Source organism: Staurois parvus, unplaced genomic scaffold, assembly GCF_062004578.1.
Source record: "Staurois parvus isolate SC_StPar_1 unplaced genomic scaffold, SC_StPar_1.0 ptg000096l, whole genome shotgun sequence".
Lineage (NCBI taxonomy): Eukaryota > Metazoa > Chordata > Amphibia > Anura > Ranidae > Staurois > Staurois parvus.
In genome coordinates this window covers 12,232,042-12,248,045 of record NW_028317892.1, presented here as the reverse complement: position 1 = coordinate 12,248,045, position 16,004 = coordinate 12,232,042, and the positions used below count along the sequence as shown (strand labels likewise).

Sequence of the window (16,004 nt, the reverse complement as noted above, 5' to 3'; positions counted from 1 at the left end):
ATGACAGATCAGTAGTGGCAGTATTCCTGGTGTGAAGAGTGACCTCTGGTGGGCATTTGGTGTACAGATATATGGGGCTAGATCGAAGCTGTGATATTTCCTTTACCCCTTTCACCCTATATTCTTAGTAGCAGTTCATTAGCAAATCCAAACCCATTTGTATGATGGCAATATTCACAGTAGGATAAATATGAGATATATGACCAGTCTGATATTTTCTAGAATGTGTCCCACGCAATAACTTTTGCAGAAAAAAAACCCTTGTTTTTGTGTGTGTGTATATATATATATATATATATATATATACTTCATTTTACAGATGTAAGCCCAGAGACACAATTTTGTCTTTGTATATAAATGTGTTGTTTGACATACTATGACTGTTGTATATATGTTTTGTTTGAGATTAGCTCTCAACATCTCCTGATGAAGTGGATGTTAGCCTATGAACCGCGTAGAGAGAATAAGCGTCACTTACTAATACTGTAAAAATGTATGCGTATATTATAGGACACCACACATTTTTCTGTTGGCTGTAGACTATGGAATATGATTTGTTAAGGAAGCAATAAGGGAGGTATATTATACTGTATCTATACCCAAAATTCCAGCCTTTGTTCTAGATGTCATGTGAGTATAATAAATACTTTTTTTTTTTTTTTTTTTAACAGCAATCAGTATCTGTTAAATTTGGTATCATAAAAGTACAGCTTGTTCTATATTTTTTTATCTAACATACAATTACAGGAAATTTTGTTTTTGCTTTAAAGTAGTACTAAACTATTTTTTTTATCTTAATGCCTTATGTGCATTATGGTAAAACAAAAAAAAAAAATACCCCAGTACAGCCGACTTTACACTATTGGATTTTCATATGAAATTTCCCAGTACTTTCGCCTTCTTCATGAATGTTGTTCAAAATTTCGTATGTTTTTAACATTCCATATTGGAACAAATGGACCTTTTCAAACTAAAACCTCATACACTGTTAGGAATTCATTTGTTCAAAAAAATTTTCAATCTTGCGTCTTGGAATCTTCTCATCACCGTGGTCAAAAGTGAATTCCCATTACCAATTAGAAAAATGAAAAGCATATTTCAACACAATTCTAGTGCATACCCCCCAAGCTTAACTGTCTTTAAACGCTTATCTGGCTCCATGACACCTATCCAGCATTGTCTACAGCTCCAGTGTTGCACCCCTAACTTACTGCTTTTATGGGGAGAAACAGAGGGCAGTCGAGCTATAGGCTGCTGCTGCCACTAATCAAACTTTTGTGAGGAGGAAACGGGTGTGGCCTACCACCACTGTGCGTCTATGGGTATAGAGCTTGGCACAGGACCCGAAGGAAGCTTCTGATGCAATTTTCATTGTATGTTTTGTTTAAGTTTCTTTGTGTTGTGACAATTTCTTTTTTGGGTCTCTTCACACTATTTGTGTTGGGCTGCCTAGCATTGCCATGGTATGTTATGAAAGAAAAAAGCACTATATGAAGTCCTTTTTTCAGCACAGAGTGGGGAAATGCAAACCCTGCATTTCAACACTGTTGTAATTAACAGAACTGAATAAAATATCACCTGTGGCATGTCAACAAAGTTCTAACAAAAAAGAGGAAAAATATGAACAGTGTGATGCACTGAATTAAGTGATTTTAATACAATGCACACCTATACCATATAAATCTAGGAACTAACACCTATGCAGGATTTCTGACACCAACAATGAGGTTATGTACATTATACAAGATGGCACCACAACTTTTATACCTAGCCTCCTGCTCTTGGACAATCAACATTTATACATTCTGTGGTGATTGGATTAAGGTGTCCTAAAGTGTGAATATAAGTGCTGTGGTATCTTACCAAGATTCTAGGACCTGAAGTGACATGGTAAGCTACAAAAAGTCTTCAACACAACAGAGCAAGTCCAGTTGAATGTGACTAACTACAACACTAGTAGATATAGCATGACCTGGATAAATGAACCTTCACAGGCACCCTGTATGACATTACAAAGAGTTTATGGAGCCTCTGCCAAGAGTCTGACAAGTTTGGAATGCCTGGGGTCTGGAGCTTTGATGATCAACAGGATGCCCTCTATCTCACTCCTGCAAAGCAAATGAGGAAGGAGATTCAGGGGAAAACAGGTTTAAGATTGCGTTTTACTGATCCCACAAAGCCACCATAGCATCCACTGTTTTCCCTATAGGATCTCTGTACCTGGAGACAAACCTTCCAGTGTCCCCAACCTGTGATACAAATTTCAGAACATTTCCACAGGTAGGACCCACTGCTCCTCATTCAGGTGCTGTGGCTGAGGTAGTTTATCTGCCAACCATCCATATTTGGAATGTGAATGGTGGACAAGGCTGAGACATGAAGTTCTGCCCAAGACAGAATCTTTTCGATGTTTCCTGCTGTGGCAAGATGGTTCCTCCATTATGGTTGAAGTATTCCACTACCGTGGCATTGTATCACTGGATCCTGATCAGTAGACCCCCTAGTCGACTGATGTGCAGCACTGTAAAGACAAGCAAATTGCTTTAAGCTCCAGAATGTTGTTTGGAAATCAGGAATTTTTTTACATATCCTAGTCCACTGAACCATCAGGGTGTCTAGGAGTCCCCTTCCTGTCAGGCTAGCATTCATTATAATGATTTTCTAAGAAATCAGAAGGCTCTTCCCATCTATGGAGCTGGATTCCCAAGTTACAGTGACAACCTCGTCATTCGTTTATGATGAACTGGTTTATCTAGAGACTGAACTGACTTGTCCCACAATGACAGGATGTTGAGTTGAAGGGGTCTGGATTAAAACTGGGCAAAAGGGACAGTTTCAAAAGAAGCTACCATTAGCCACATGACTTTTATGCTGAAGCAAAAAGCCTGTTGACTCTTGAACTGAAGAGTCTAGTTTGGGAGTGAAGAATTTGAAGTTTTGTTTGGGAAAAAAAGCTCTGATTTGAGATGTGTCTAGCATCAGACCAAGATACTCCTAGCAATATCAGCAAACACAAATGCTCCTGCGCTTGGCGATGGACTGGTGTAGGTTAGAACCACATCATGAATGTCCTGGACTATGCACACCTTGCTGCCCTCAAAAGACTGCGGAAATCCAAATACACTAAATGAAGAAAGAACAAACAGAAGGCGCACAGGCCTAGTGTATTACCAAAAAAATTGTTTAATAAGAAATAAAAGTAGGAGTTCTACTTACAAATGACAGTAAAGTCAAAGGCACATCATAAAAGAACAGCTTGGTCAACACCGCGCTACGCAACGGTAGGGAGTATAGACATCCAATACGCTGGCACGTTTGGAGGACTTGCCTCTTCCTCAGAGCTTTTTTTATGGTAATGCACAAGGTATTCCAGGTATCCCACAACTGAGATGCCCTGAGAGCCTAACAATGTAGGTAAATGGGCTAGAACAACTGGAAGTGTTGAGTACCAACAGCAAAGTGAAGATGATGCTGATAGGCTGAAAGAATAGGGACAAGCACATGTGCTTCACTGATGGCTGCAGAGACATGAACAGCTCCCTGATAAAGGGGGGCTATGAAAAACCTGATGGATTCCGTATTGAATTTCTGGACCTGAATTTAAGTACTTGTGATCCAAGATGATTTTATTACAACCTTTTCACACTTCCAAAACCAAAAGGGGGCATACACTCATTGAAACCTTCCTGAAACAGGAACTGGGGCTATAACCTGTTTCACAAGACCCTCAAAAAGCTGCATAGTGGTCTTCGAACATAAGTGGTGGCACTGGAAGGTTGACATGAAGCACGATGGGTCTTGAGGGCAGAACTCTAGCTTGTAGCCTGTTGAAGCCACCTCCTGCATCCAGGCATCTGAGATGCTGTCTTTCTAAATGTCTGCAAAGTTTAACAGACTTTGGAAAGTGGTGGCGTGTTTTTGCATTGAAGAGGACTTTGCCAGGTTTGAGGGATTTAGAGGCTTGGGGTTTGCAGTGACAATGGGTTCCTGGCTTTTAAAACAAAAGGCTGAAGCCTGGAAGTAACAAACATAACTCTTCTTTGTTTTACAAAATGGGTGCTTCTTTATATCTTGAGGCCTAGGCTTCTTTTGCTGGGGTTGATGAGTACTCCTATACCCGATAACATCCTTGATGAGGGTGTTCAAGGCAGCACTAAAAAAAGACATTGCCCCTAAAAGGCATGCACAACAAAATCTCTTACATTGCAGTTCAACTTTTCAAACAAAGAATTCAATGCATGCTTACAGATAGGAAACCTATACAGGAAATATGACAGGAGGCATGAACCAGTTCATCTACACAGTAGTGCAGGGGTGTGCAACTCTAAACGCTCCACAAATAAAGGATTAGTGTGGAGTAGGGTTGGATTTGCCTACCATTGAAAATTAGGCATTTGTCTATGGGATCTTTAAATACAGTTGCATCCTCTTCAGAGATTGTCAGAGCTTTGGTCTGCAAAACGTTTGGAAGTAAAAAAAATGCATCGGGAAGTTTTCAGTCAGCATACAGAACTTTTGGAAATAGCGTTTGCATGGAAAATGTTTTTGTGGTCATAGGGCTTCTCAGGGACTTTAGACTAGTAGCAGTACTAGTAACAGGTACAGCCAGCACCTCCATCTTTAAGTTGGCATGCAGTGTCAGTAAGAGCCCACTGAGTTTTGGCAGCAGCCAGTGTCTCCTCTGAGAAAACTGGTGCCATGTACACCATAAGCTACAAAATGCCAGTAAAACTGCAGGATGAAAAACGCTCATAATAGAGTCTTTATGCCAGCTTTCAGCAGCAGTTAGGAGCATTCAGCTTTTTTTGGAGTGAAGTGTAATAAAAAGGGGCTATTAATAGCACCCAATGGTTCTAATAAATGTGTATAGTAGATCTCTGCACTTATCAGGAATAGGAAGTCTGATGTGATGTCAGCTGATGGCTCTCACTCTTTAAAGACACTTGTGTTTTAGGTGTACATAGTACTCCTAATGTACATCACCAATGATGTATGCCCTTTCCCACTGCTGCACCTCTGTTCCTTGCTTTTACTGACAGCAAAGTTTTTGCTGTGTAAGCATAGCAGCCATTCCCAGCTACTGCTGTCAAAAATATATTTCAGTGCAAATAAACACTGTTCAAACTCAGATGTAAAGTATCATTGCTGTTTTAGTTATCTGCTTCTGTCTGCATGTCAGTTAAAGCATCTTTACAACTGTAATTTTTTTTCTTCAATAAAATGTGTTCTTAATTTACTCCTTTCTAACCCTAATCAGTACGAGTTACCTTCCGCACCTCCTACCGGCTATTAAATACTGCTCAAAAAATTTAAAGGCACACTTTGAAAACACATCAGATCTCAATGGGGGAAAAATATCATGCTGGATATCTATACTGATATGGACTGGGTAATGTGTTAGGAACGTAAAGATGCCCCATCATTTGATGGAAATGAAAATGAACAACCTACAGGCTAGTCCATTTTACTGAAATTTCATTGCAGCAACTCAAAATGGTCCTCAGTAGTTTGTATGGCCCCCACGTGCTTGTATGCATACCTGACGTCAGGGTATGCTCATAATGAGATGATGGATGGTGTCCTGGGGTATTCTAGATCTGGACCAGGGCATCCCTGAGCTCCTGGACAGTCTGATGTGCAACCCGGTGGCATCGGATGGACCGAAACATGATACCCCAGAGGTGTTCTATTGATTTTAGGTCAGGCGAGAGTGGGGGCCATTCAATGCTCTCAATTCCTTCATCCTCCAGAAACTGCCCGCATACTCTCACCACATATGGCAGGGAATTGTGGTGCACCAGGAGGAACCCAGGACCCACTGCACCAGCGTAGGGTCTGACAATGGGTCCAAGGATTTCATTCCGATTTCTAATGGCAGTCAGGGTGCCATTGTCTAACCTGTAGTGGTCTGTGTGAACCTCCATGAATATGCCTCCCCAGACCATCACTGACCCACCACCAAAACTGTCATGCTGAACAAGGTTACAGGCAGCATAACATTCTCCACAGCTTCTCCAGACCCTTCCATGTCTGTCACATGTGCTCAGGGTGAACCTGCTCTCATCTGTGAAAAGCACAGAGCGCCAGTGGTGGATCTGCCTATTCTGGTGTTCAATGCCAAATGTCAATTGAGCTCTATGGTGTCGGGCAGTGAGCACAGAGCCCACTAGAGGACGCAAGGCCCTCAGGCCACCCTCATGAAGTCGGTTTCTGATTGTTTTGTCAGAGACATTCACACCAGTGGCCTGTTGGAGGTCATTTTGTAGGGCTCTGGCAGTGCCCATCCCGTTCCTCCTTGCACAAAGGAGTAGATACCAGTCCTGCTGATGGGTTAAGGACCTTCTACGGCCCGGTTCCGCTCTCCTAGAGTAACTGCCTGTCTCCTGGAATCTCCTCTATGCTCTTGAGACTGTGCTGGGAGACACAGCAAACATTCTGGCAATGGTGCGTATTGATGTGCCATCCTGGAGGAGTTGGACTGCCTATGCAACCTCTGTAGGCTCCAGGTATTGCCTCATGCTACCAGTAGTGACACTGACCCTAGCCAAATGCAAAACTAGTGCAAAACAGTCAGGAAAGAGTATGGAAAAAATGTCAGTGGCCTCCACCTGTAAAACCATTCCTGTTTTGGAGGCCATCTCATTGTTGCCAATTTCATTAACACCAAGGCAGCTGAAACTGATTAACAACCCCCTCTGCTACGTAACTGCCCAGATCAATATCCCAGGAGTTTAATTGACTTGATAAAAAAAATTAAAGGAACACTTTAATCAGAGTAACAGTGTGTATATATCGTGGCAGTGCGGTGTCCTGCCACGGTCAAACTCCAGTTGAAAACCCTGGATTCTCAACCAGGCAGGTTGAGGGGCTCCAGAGAGTTTATGTATTGCAGAGGAAACTGACTTTTCGGTTTCCTCATTTATTCATTAAGTTTGTTTTGGGATCTGGAGCCTGGAGATTTCAAAGAGATCTGGGAGGGATGAAATCTCTAATCCGGGGTCCGTGTTTTGAGAACCCCCAGCACACTGAGTGCACAGGTGTGTACAGGCCTTTTTATAGGGTCCTAACCATAGTTCTGGGCTCGACCCCGGCAAACGGAGTCAGGAGGGCTCCACCCCGGCAGACAGGAGGTCTCTGCCTTGGAGTCAGGTGAAAGCCAGACTAGCTGTGTGCTAGTGGCCATAATTTGGGAAGAGTCTGCAGGAGACAGACAGTGAACTGTGTACAAGCCAGGAGGCTGAATCTTTGTTGGTATTTCTTGATGGTGGATACCCCTGCGTGGGAAGCATTTGTGTTATTTGAACTTTCTTTAAATAAAAGTGGGCAAAAAAGCCCTTAAAGAAGCGAGTTGCTGTGTGCATTAACAAGAAGAGCTCTACCATTTGAAGCGAGTTCCCACAATATATATACATATATACATACACATACATACATACATACATACATACATACACACGCACACACATATATATATATATATATACATACATACACACACACACACACACACACACACACACACACACAAATACACACACACACTGCTCAGCATAAATGAGTACACCCCAATAGATTTGTCAGAAAACCTTTACTTTCCTTTCAGAATGAACATTTTCTATGGTACATTATACTACAAAATACTCACACAAATGCGGGTCATTGATTGCAAACAAGATTTGTTAATTTGCACACACAAAAAAAGTATTTTTCCTAACAAATGCATGGCAAAAAGGAATACACCCCAATGAAAGTCTTAGTAGCAAAGCTAAATTTTAGTCAACAAAATCTTAATTAACAAGAATTAAACTACAGGCGAGTCTAATTATTCATTAAACAGGTGTCCAGCAGTTGATTATAAAAGGGCGTTACTTAAAGAAAACCACTTCCCATTTTATGCTGGCAGCAATACCACCACTTGGAAGAGAAATGTCACAAGGCATGAGAAAGAAAATTTCTTTACACAAGAAAGGTGAAGGCTAAGAGAAGATCAGCAAAGTTTTACTTATCAGTCAGAATACTGTAGCAGACGTGATACAAAAATTTAACAAAGATGGAACTGCAAACATCTCATAGAGACGTTCAGGCCATCCACAGAAGTCAATACCTCGACAGGAGCGTCTTCTGCTGAGAAGGGTTGAAGAAAATTGCCATACAAGTTTACATGAGGTTAGCTATAGAAGTAGAAAGCCAAACTGGGGTGATTGTTTACCATTTACACAATACAGCATACACTGCAGAGGAATGGCATGCATGGAAGCCTCTCCTAAAGCCCATGCACAATAAAGCTCGCCTAGAATTTGCCATGGCCCATGCTAAAAAAAGAAGACTACTGGGACTCTGTACTCTAGAGTGATGAGACAAAGATAAATTTTTTGGAACTGATGGCTTTGAAACTGTATGGTGTGACAAAGGTGAGGAGTACAAAGAAAAATGCATGGTGCCTACAGTGAAACATGGTGGTGGCAGTGTCCTTCTGTGGGGCTGCATGGTGTTGAGGAGCTGCATTTCATTGATGGTATCATGAATTCACAGATGTACTGCTCTATATCAAAAGAGAAGATGCTACCATCACTCCGTACCCTTGGTCATCATGCACTTTTCCAACACGACAATGGTCCAAACCACACATCTAAGGTCACTGTTGCATTTCTGAAAAAGAGGGTGAAAGTGATTCAGTGGCCAAGTATGTCTCCTGATCTGAACCCAATCGAACACCTATGGGGAATTCTGAAGAGACAAATTGAATATCACTCTCCATCCAGCATCCAGGCTCTAAAAGTGGTCATTCTTGAAGAATGGAAAAAGATCAATGTTGCAATATGTCGCCAACTTGTTAATTCCATACCTCGAAGACTTGGTGCTGTCCTTACAAATCATGGGGGTCATACAAAATACTAGATGTAGTAGTTTTTGTTGTGAGGTGTATTCATTTTTGCATCAATTTGCTTAAAACTGAAGATTTTGTAATCAAAGTTAATATTAATGTTAACCTTACTTATATGTAATGAGCTAAACAAATGTTCTCTAAAACTCAGTTTTGTCAAAATTTTGGAAATTGTTCTTGTGTTCATTGAGATATTGCTTAAAATCTTACTTTTCAAAAGGGGCGTACTCATTTATGCTTGATGAGCACTGCTATATATATTTCTACAGTTTTCTAGACCAAAAATGTTTTCACTTTTTAAAGTATTTTCATTAGCTTTGTGGGGTTTTTTTTGTGTATCGCCCTGATATATGTAAAAACTTGGGAAACTAAATGTATTTGTAAATATCGTGTGATGCTTTGAATGAGAAATGTAATTTTAGTGACATTTTAAACAGGGTAAATTATTAAATAAAATGTATACATTTTACCTACAGTAACACTATTTTCACTGGTCAAATTAGAAACAAATGTGTTCATTTTTTTTTTTTTTGCACCTAGATTGCAGAAAAAAATAATTTGGGCAAAATAATATCACCAAAAGATGGTCTTACTTGTCCTTAAAATTAAATATATTACTTTATCTGAACCCATACCTGAAATATATGTGTCAGCACTAAGTGAGCTGACCCCATTCCATGCTGCCACATGTGTGCCGCTCTCTTGTGTTGGGAGTGCAATTATTTCATCCTGATTAGGTAATCACTGTTACAGCCAATCACAATAGATGTGGCTTAATTACCCTCTGAAGGAAAAATGAGCACTATTGTTTCTGGGCCTAATACAGGAACAAACAAATAATGTAAACATATGTAGTATCCCCATGCATTTTAGGAGTAGGCAAATTTATTTTGGGTTGTTTTTTGGTGGTGGATTATGGCTATACTGAAATTAAATATACAGCTAAAAGCTTAAAGGAGAAGTAGGGTCAAAGCTCTTTTGGGCCAACTTCTCCTGCGGGTCTTTATTCTGTACTCGTGACCCAGCTTCAGTTGATAGCTGGCAAAAGTCCACTGATAGCTGACATTAGTCGGTCCAGACTCTGGAGAGATCCCAACTTTAATGTTGGGATCCACCTAGATGCCGGAGAGGCAGCGTGCCACTGAGAGCCTGAGCCAGCAGTTCCCACCCTCTCCACAGCTCGGTGCTCCAGTGAGCGCTGAAGGAACAGAGCAGATAGCTGTTGACTGACAGTCACTGACTGTCTGCTCACTGAAGACCGAGAACTGAGGGATCAGCAGTCTTTGGTCGCTCAGTCGTCAGTTTTAGAAGTGGCAGGGGACAGACGCATCCACCTAGGTGAGTATAAGTGTTTATTTGTTTAATTCCCAAACTTCTCTTTTAAAAAAATATTATTTTGAGACAATTTTTTTTTTAATAATGAAACAAAAACAGGAGATATCCATTAACATTTACAACCAAACTTGCCCCCCCCCTCAAAAAAAAAAAAAAAACCCAAAACAAAACAAAAAAATACAAGGTATATTTCACCTGCAGTAAGGAGGTAGGTAATGAAATCTATATCTAGCACGAATTGTCAAACATATAGTTGTATATATTCTACTTGTTTTGCTGTATCATACTGCACAAAGGAAAATAATTTTTATTAGGTAATATTTGTTTCACTTGCACTTTGTACATCTTTTGCATTACAATGAGTTTCTGTGGAGAAATAATGAAGTATACTTTTCATAAAAAAAAGAGCATAGTTGGAACGCAGAGTCGTTAACTGGCTTAAATGAGACAAAAAATGGCACAACAATACAACAAATCAGAATTTGTCTTTCACAATAAAGACTCCAATACATTTTATTTTTTTTTTAATTTGGAGGTCTTGCAAAAACACAGAGGTCACTTAGTTTCCTGGTCACAAGAGAATGGTCGTCGACATGGAAATGACTTTTTTTTTCTGCATGTAAAAAATAATTATTCATCTGAATAACAATAATAATTACATAAGGGATTGGAAGGACTCATTGTTTAAAGTTGCTTATCTTGGCGTACAAATTCTGTATTATAAATTAGTATTTATTTGCAGTACTCTGAGAATGTTCTTAAAATTCTGCATCTAGTCATATGTTTTAGATTTCTTTTTCTTTTGTTTAATTGTAAGTAAATCAGAAGTGGCACAATTTCCTTTCTTGCCCTTAGATCTCTTCTTGCAATTCACTGGATGCCCATCAAAATCTTTTTTGTCAATTCCATATTTGAATAACAAATGTTTAAATTTATTCTTCTTGTGTTTTTTTGCAGCCTTACTGGGGTTCTCCTCAGGCTTCCCTCTAGGAAAGTCTTCTGCTTCTTGCTTGACAAGTTTGTTTTTTTTCTTTCTACTTTTATTCATAGCTTGCAAATTCCGGTCAACTTTGTTCTTTTCACGTTTGGATTCCTTTCTCATCTTTTTTCTCTTTTTCTTCAAAAGCCGTGTGCTCTCGCGTTCATCTTTCTTGCGTTCAATAATTTGTAATGGCAGTAGTCCAGATTCTTGAAGCTCTAAGTAGAGAAAAAAAACTGCATTTAGTCCAGTGAGGGAATAGTCTTGCAAGAAAGATTTATCTGTGTTCACAACTAATCAAAAAAAAAAAATTAAAAATGCTGCCATACCTGTAATTGCCATATCTTAGAGCACGGTACACAACACAGGAATTGATTCTTAGACCATGATTTATATGCAGCTACCCTCAAGTGATTGGCTGCTGTAAAAGCTTAGTTGAGAACTTCCTCCCAGTGTACTAATAAAACTCCACCCACTTTTTTTTTTTTTTGTTGCAAACATTAAGGAGATCACAGGGGATGAGCGTAGCAACCCATATCCTGCACTGTATACCAAGATACTGAATTTACAGGTATGTCAAAATTCTTATTATCTTAATCATTAGCCACCCGGCCAATAGCCGTTTGGCGGCCGGAAAAATGCATTAGATTTCTGGGTGGACGCCATATGGCGTACTCCCGGGCATGCGCAATTTGCGCGCTATGGTAACATTGTACTACTTTGGTTATCGTGAAATATGGAAAAAAAATCTTAAAAAAAAGAAAAAAATGTAATTAAAAAGAAATAAAAATTATAATAATAATAATAAATATATATATATATATATATATATATATTTTTTTTTTTTTCATGCTCTCACCAGTGTCCCTGATCACCGCCATGCCAGTTATATGATGATGCTGTACTGCACTGGTGACAGTATGAAAAAAAAAAGAAAATTGTGAAAATAATTTATTTCATTTTCTAAAAAATTATGACAAAAAAATACAACTTCAAAAAACTCGCCATGCCTCTTATGAAGTACGTCGGACTGTGTACTTTGCAAAAAGGGGTCATTTGGGGGATATCTGTACTGTTCTGACATTCTTGGACCTCAAGAAATTAGATTGGCTGTTAGTACTTCAGGATTGATCAATATTCAGATCTATACCATAGTTTGTGAACTCTATAACTTTCCTACAAACTGGTGAAAATAACCCAAATTAGGATGTATTTTTTAAAGACATGTAGCAGAATACATCTTGGCCTAAATTTATGAAGAACAATTATTTATTTGCAAACTTTTATAACAGAAACAAAGAAAAACGTGTTTTTTTTCAACATTTTCGGTCTTTTTTTGTTAATTTAGCAAAAAATAAAAACCCTGGTGGTGATTAAATACCACCAAAAGAAAACTCTAGTTGTGTGAAGAAAATTATAAAATTTTAGTTTGAATGACAATTGCGCGGTCATACAACATTGTACACAAAGTGTGAGAGCGCTGAAACCTGAAAAATGGCCTGGGCAGAAAGGGGTAAAGGTGCCCGGTATGGAAATGGTTAATTACAGAACACAGGAGTTGATTCTTGGACCATGCAATGCCCCGAAGCAATAAATTGAGAGGTGGGCAACATGAAGGGTCAGCGGACCCAAACAGGCAGGTGACAGCAGAAGCACTCTGTAGCCAAGGCAGGGATCAGCAGACTCAAAAAGAAAAAGAGAACAGCCAATGCTAGATGCTGCAAGATGCCCAAGAACCCCAACCCCTCAGGGAATGGGAACAAAAATGGAAGAAGAGACTCATTTCTTGAGGGCAGAAGTCCTTGAACAAGGGCCATTAAACCACCGAACCATGTGGAAGAGGAATCCCACTGAAGGACTGCCCTATGAGGAATGGAAAAGTAGTGAGTTGGCAAAGAAATTTGCGACAGGTTGCCATTCAACAGATGGATGGAGAATGACATAACCACAGAAGACAATAAAAGGAGTTCTAGGGAAGTATAAAAAGAAGGAGGTCCTCATGAAAAACACAATGGAAGCGAAGGTAGACCTATGGCTGTTAGGGTTAACAGAGAAATGTTTCTGCTCTTACAGAGGCCCTTATAAGGGAAAAAACCCTTTGAGCACTTTCCTATCATCACATTAGGTGAGAACTACCTCACAAGATAGATTACAAAGTGTGAGAGGAGCAATCTGCATGACACCAATAAGACTTTGGGTTGGAATGTGCCCTTCAGGTAAGTATGAAGAATTTGGAGATGCTGGAAGATTTCTGGGAGAAAGTCTGTAGAGCAGTCACATTAAAGATGTTTAGTGAAATGGGCAGGCAAGTGCCGGAGCACCTATAGACCACATATGGAGGGGAAACAAGCACATAAGCGAGGTATTTACAACTGGGGATTCCAACCTTTTTTAGTACTAAGAAGACATAAATGACATAAGAAGTTGACTCATCCTAAAGTCAGTTTGTTTTGAGGAGGTGATAGCAGGAGGGCTTCTTAGCTCGTAATTGAGGTAGCCTGGTGATCCTTGACCTTGATACAGTAAGAGATGGCATATTAAAACTCAGAGCAGAATCTGAGGGATGTAGGCCAGTGAGGTCTGTGTAAAAGAGGGGGTGGTCCACATAACCACACTATGCCTAGTGAGGAGTAGTGTTACAGTGACATTAAAAGTAGAAGCCCTGCACTGGCGGTCCTGAAGGAGACAGTAGAACCTGAAAGAAATTCTCATAGAGAATGTTATCTATGTTAGCCTATGGAGGCAATAAAATAGATGCTTTTATCCTTTTTGCAAAATTTTGGTGAGAGGAGAAGGCAGGAGCGAGTAGAAGGAATATTTAAACCCTATATGGTGGGAAAGCGTATTGAAGGCTTCCAAGAAAGGGGGCTTAGGATCCCAAAAACTCCTAAAAGGCGCATTACTCACCATCATCTGGTGAGTGCGGTTGATGTTGGTTTTGTTCACTGGTGATTGGTGGAAGCATTATTTTGTTTGGATATCTGTTTTTTTCACAAACCGTTGGGAGAAAGGACTTTTCTTTAATATAATTTGGACACTTTTGTGAAAGTATTTTATTATATGTTCGGTTGATGTCACTATATAAATAATTTAAATTTTTGTCATTTACGCTGTATAATATTTATGGCACTGGTTTAGTCAGGGGGTGTTTTGCGCTGTTTTTTTAATATATTTTTAAGGACACGGATTACTGGAACCTACAGTCAAGCATGGTGGTGGGAGTGTCATGGTCTGGGGCTGCATGAGTGCTGCCGGCACTGGGGAGCTACAGTTCACTGAGGGAACCATGAATGCCAACATGTATTGTGACATACTGAAGCAGAGCATGATTCCCTCCCTACAGAGACTGAGCCGCAGGGCAGTATTCCAACATGATAATGACCCCAAACACACCTCCAAGACGACCACTGGCTTGCTAAAGAAGCTGAGGGTAAAGGTGATGGACTGGCCAAGCATGTCTCCAGACCTAAACCCTATTGAGCATCTGTGGGGCATCCTCAAACGGAAGGTGGAGGAGCGCAAGGTCTCTAACATCCACCAGCTCTGTGATGTCGTCATGGAGGAGTAGAAGAGGACTCCTGTGGCAACCTGTGAAGCTCTGGTGAACTCCATGCCCAAGAGGTTTAAGGCAGTGCTGGAAAATAATGGTGGCCACACAAAATATTGACACTTTGGGCCAATCTGGACATTTTCACTTAGGGGTGTACTCCCTTTTGTTGCCAGCGGTTTAGACATTAATGGCTGTGTGTGTTGAGTTATTTTGAGGGGACAGCAAATTTACACTGTTATACAAGCTGTACACTCACTACTTTACATTGTAGCAAAGTGTAATTTCTTCAGTGTTGTCACATGAAAAGATATAATAAAATATTTACAAAAATTTGAGGGGTGTGCTCACTTCTGTGATATACTGTATATGTAAAGCGCTGCGTAAATTGACAGCACTATATAAGTACCTGAAATATATAAATAAAATAATTATAACAATATGAAGATTAAACCCAGAGATCCCAAGCAGTACAAGGTTGGATGAAGAAGCCCAAGAAAGGTGTGATTTCAACCACAGAAGAGAAAGAAGCAGTGTTTAGGCCTGTATATGACTATTTGACTCAGGAGTTTTTGAGGGAGGTATCCAAGGAACCCTGGGACATAAAGGCTCAGTGCTTGATTAGGGGCTAGTGATAAATCCAGCAATGTAAAAACTACGCTGAAGTATGCAGTGTAAAAACCCATCACACTATTAGAAAATCACTCAAAAGAGAGAGGAACCCTGGGACATAAAGGCTCAGGAGTTGATTATAGATCTAGTGATAAATTCAACAATGTAAAAACTACACTGAAGTGTGCACTGTAAAATGCCATCATACTATTAGAAAATTGCTCATAAGAGAGCTATAGTGGTAGATCTATAGAAGACCAGATAGGAGCCATGCTGCTGCAGTAGACTTAGTGAAAAGTGCACAGGAGACCAGTCAGGAGTTTTGTAACTGCAGTAATTGGAATAGATGTTTTTACAAGCTTGGTGAACATGCATTCTAGAGTGAATAAAGCTCCAGCTTGAATCATTAGCAAAAGTGGTGGTCAGAAGTGTGTAGTCATAAGTCTTATGAGCACTACATCACCAGCTGGAGCGGAACTTCGTGTAGTGCAGTGGAAGAAAAGACCACTGATTTAAAAAAAAAAAAAAAAAAGATTATAATAACATTACTTATATGGCAGAGCAAGCAAGACAATAAAAAGGACAAACCTTTAACCTTTGCCTTTCTAGCTGCTTGTATGCTTAGCACTCTTGCAAAATGGGGATAT

The 16,004-nt window shown here is 39.9% G+C and overlaps 1 protein-coding gene across 1 annotated transcript in view; it reads right to left on the bottom strand.

The window, feature by feature from the left end:
- Positions 1 to 7,569: 7,569 nt before the first annotated feature.
- ZCCHC7 (zinc finger CCHC-type containing 7) overlaps positions 7,570 to 16,004 on the bottom strand; it is a 268,307-nt gene continuing 259,872 nt past the window's right edge. Inside the window, exon 9 of the mRNA XM_089670901.1 lies at positions 7,570 to 11,416. Within this exon, the coding sequence (XP_089527027.1) occupies positions 10,992 to 11,416 (425 nt within the window). The 3' untranslated portion in view covers positions 7,570 to 10,991. The remainder of the gene's footprint in view (positions 11,417 to 16,004) is intronic.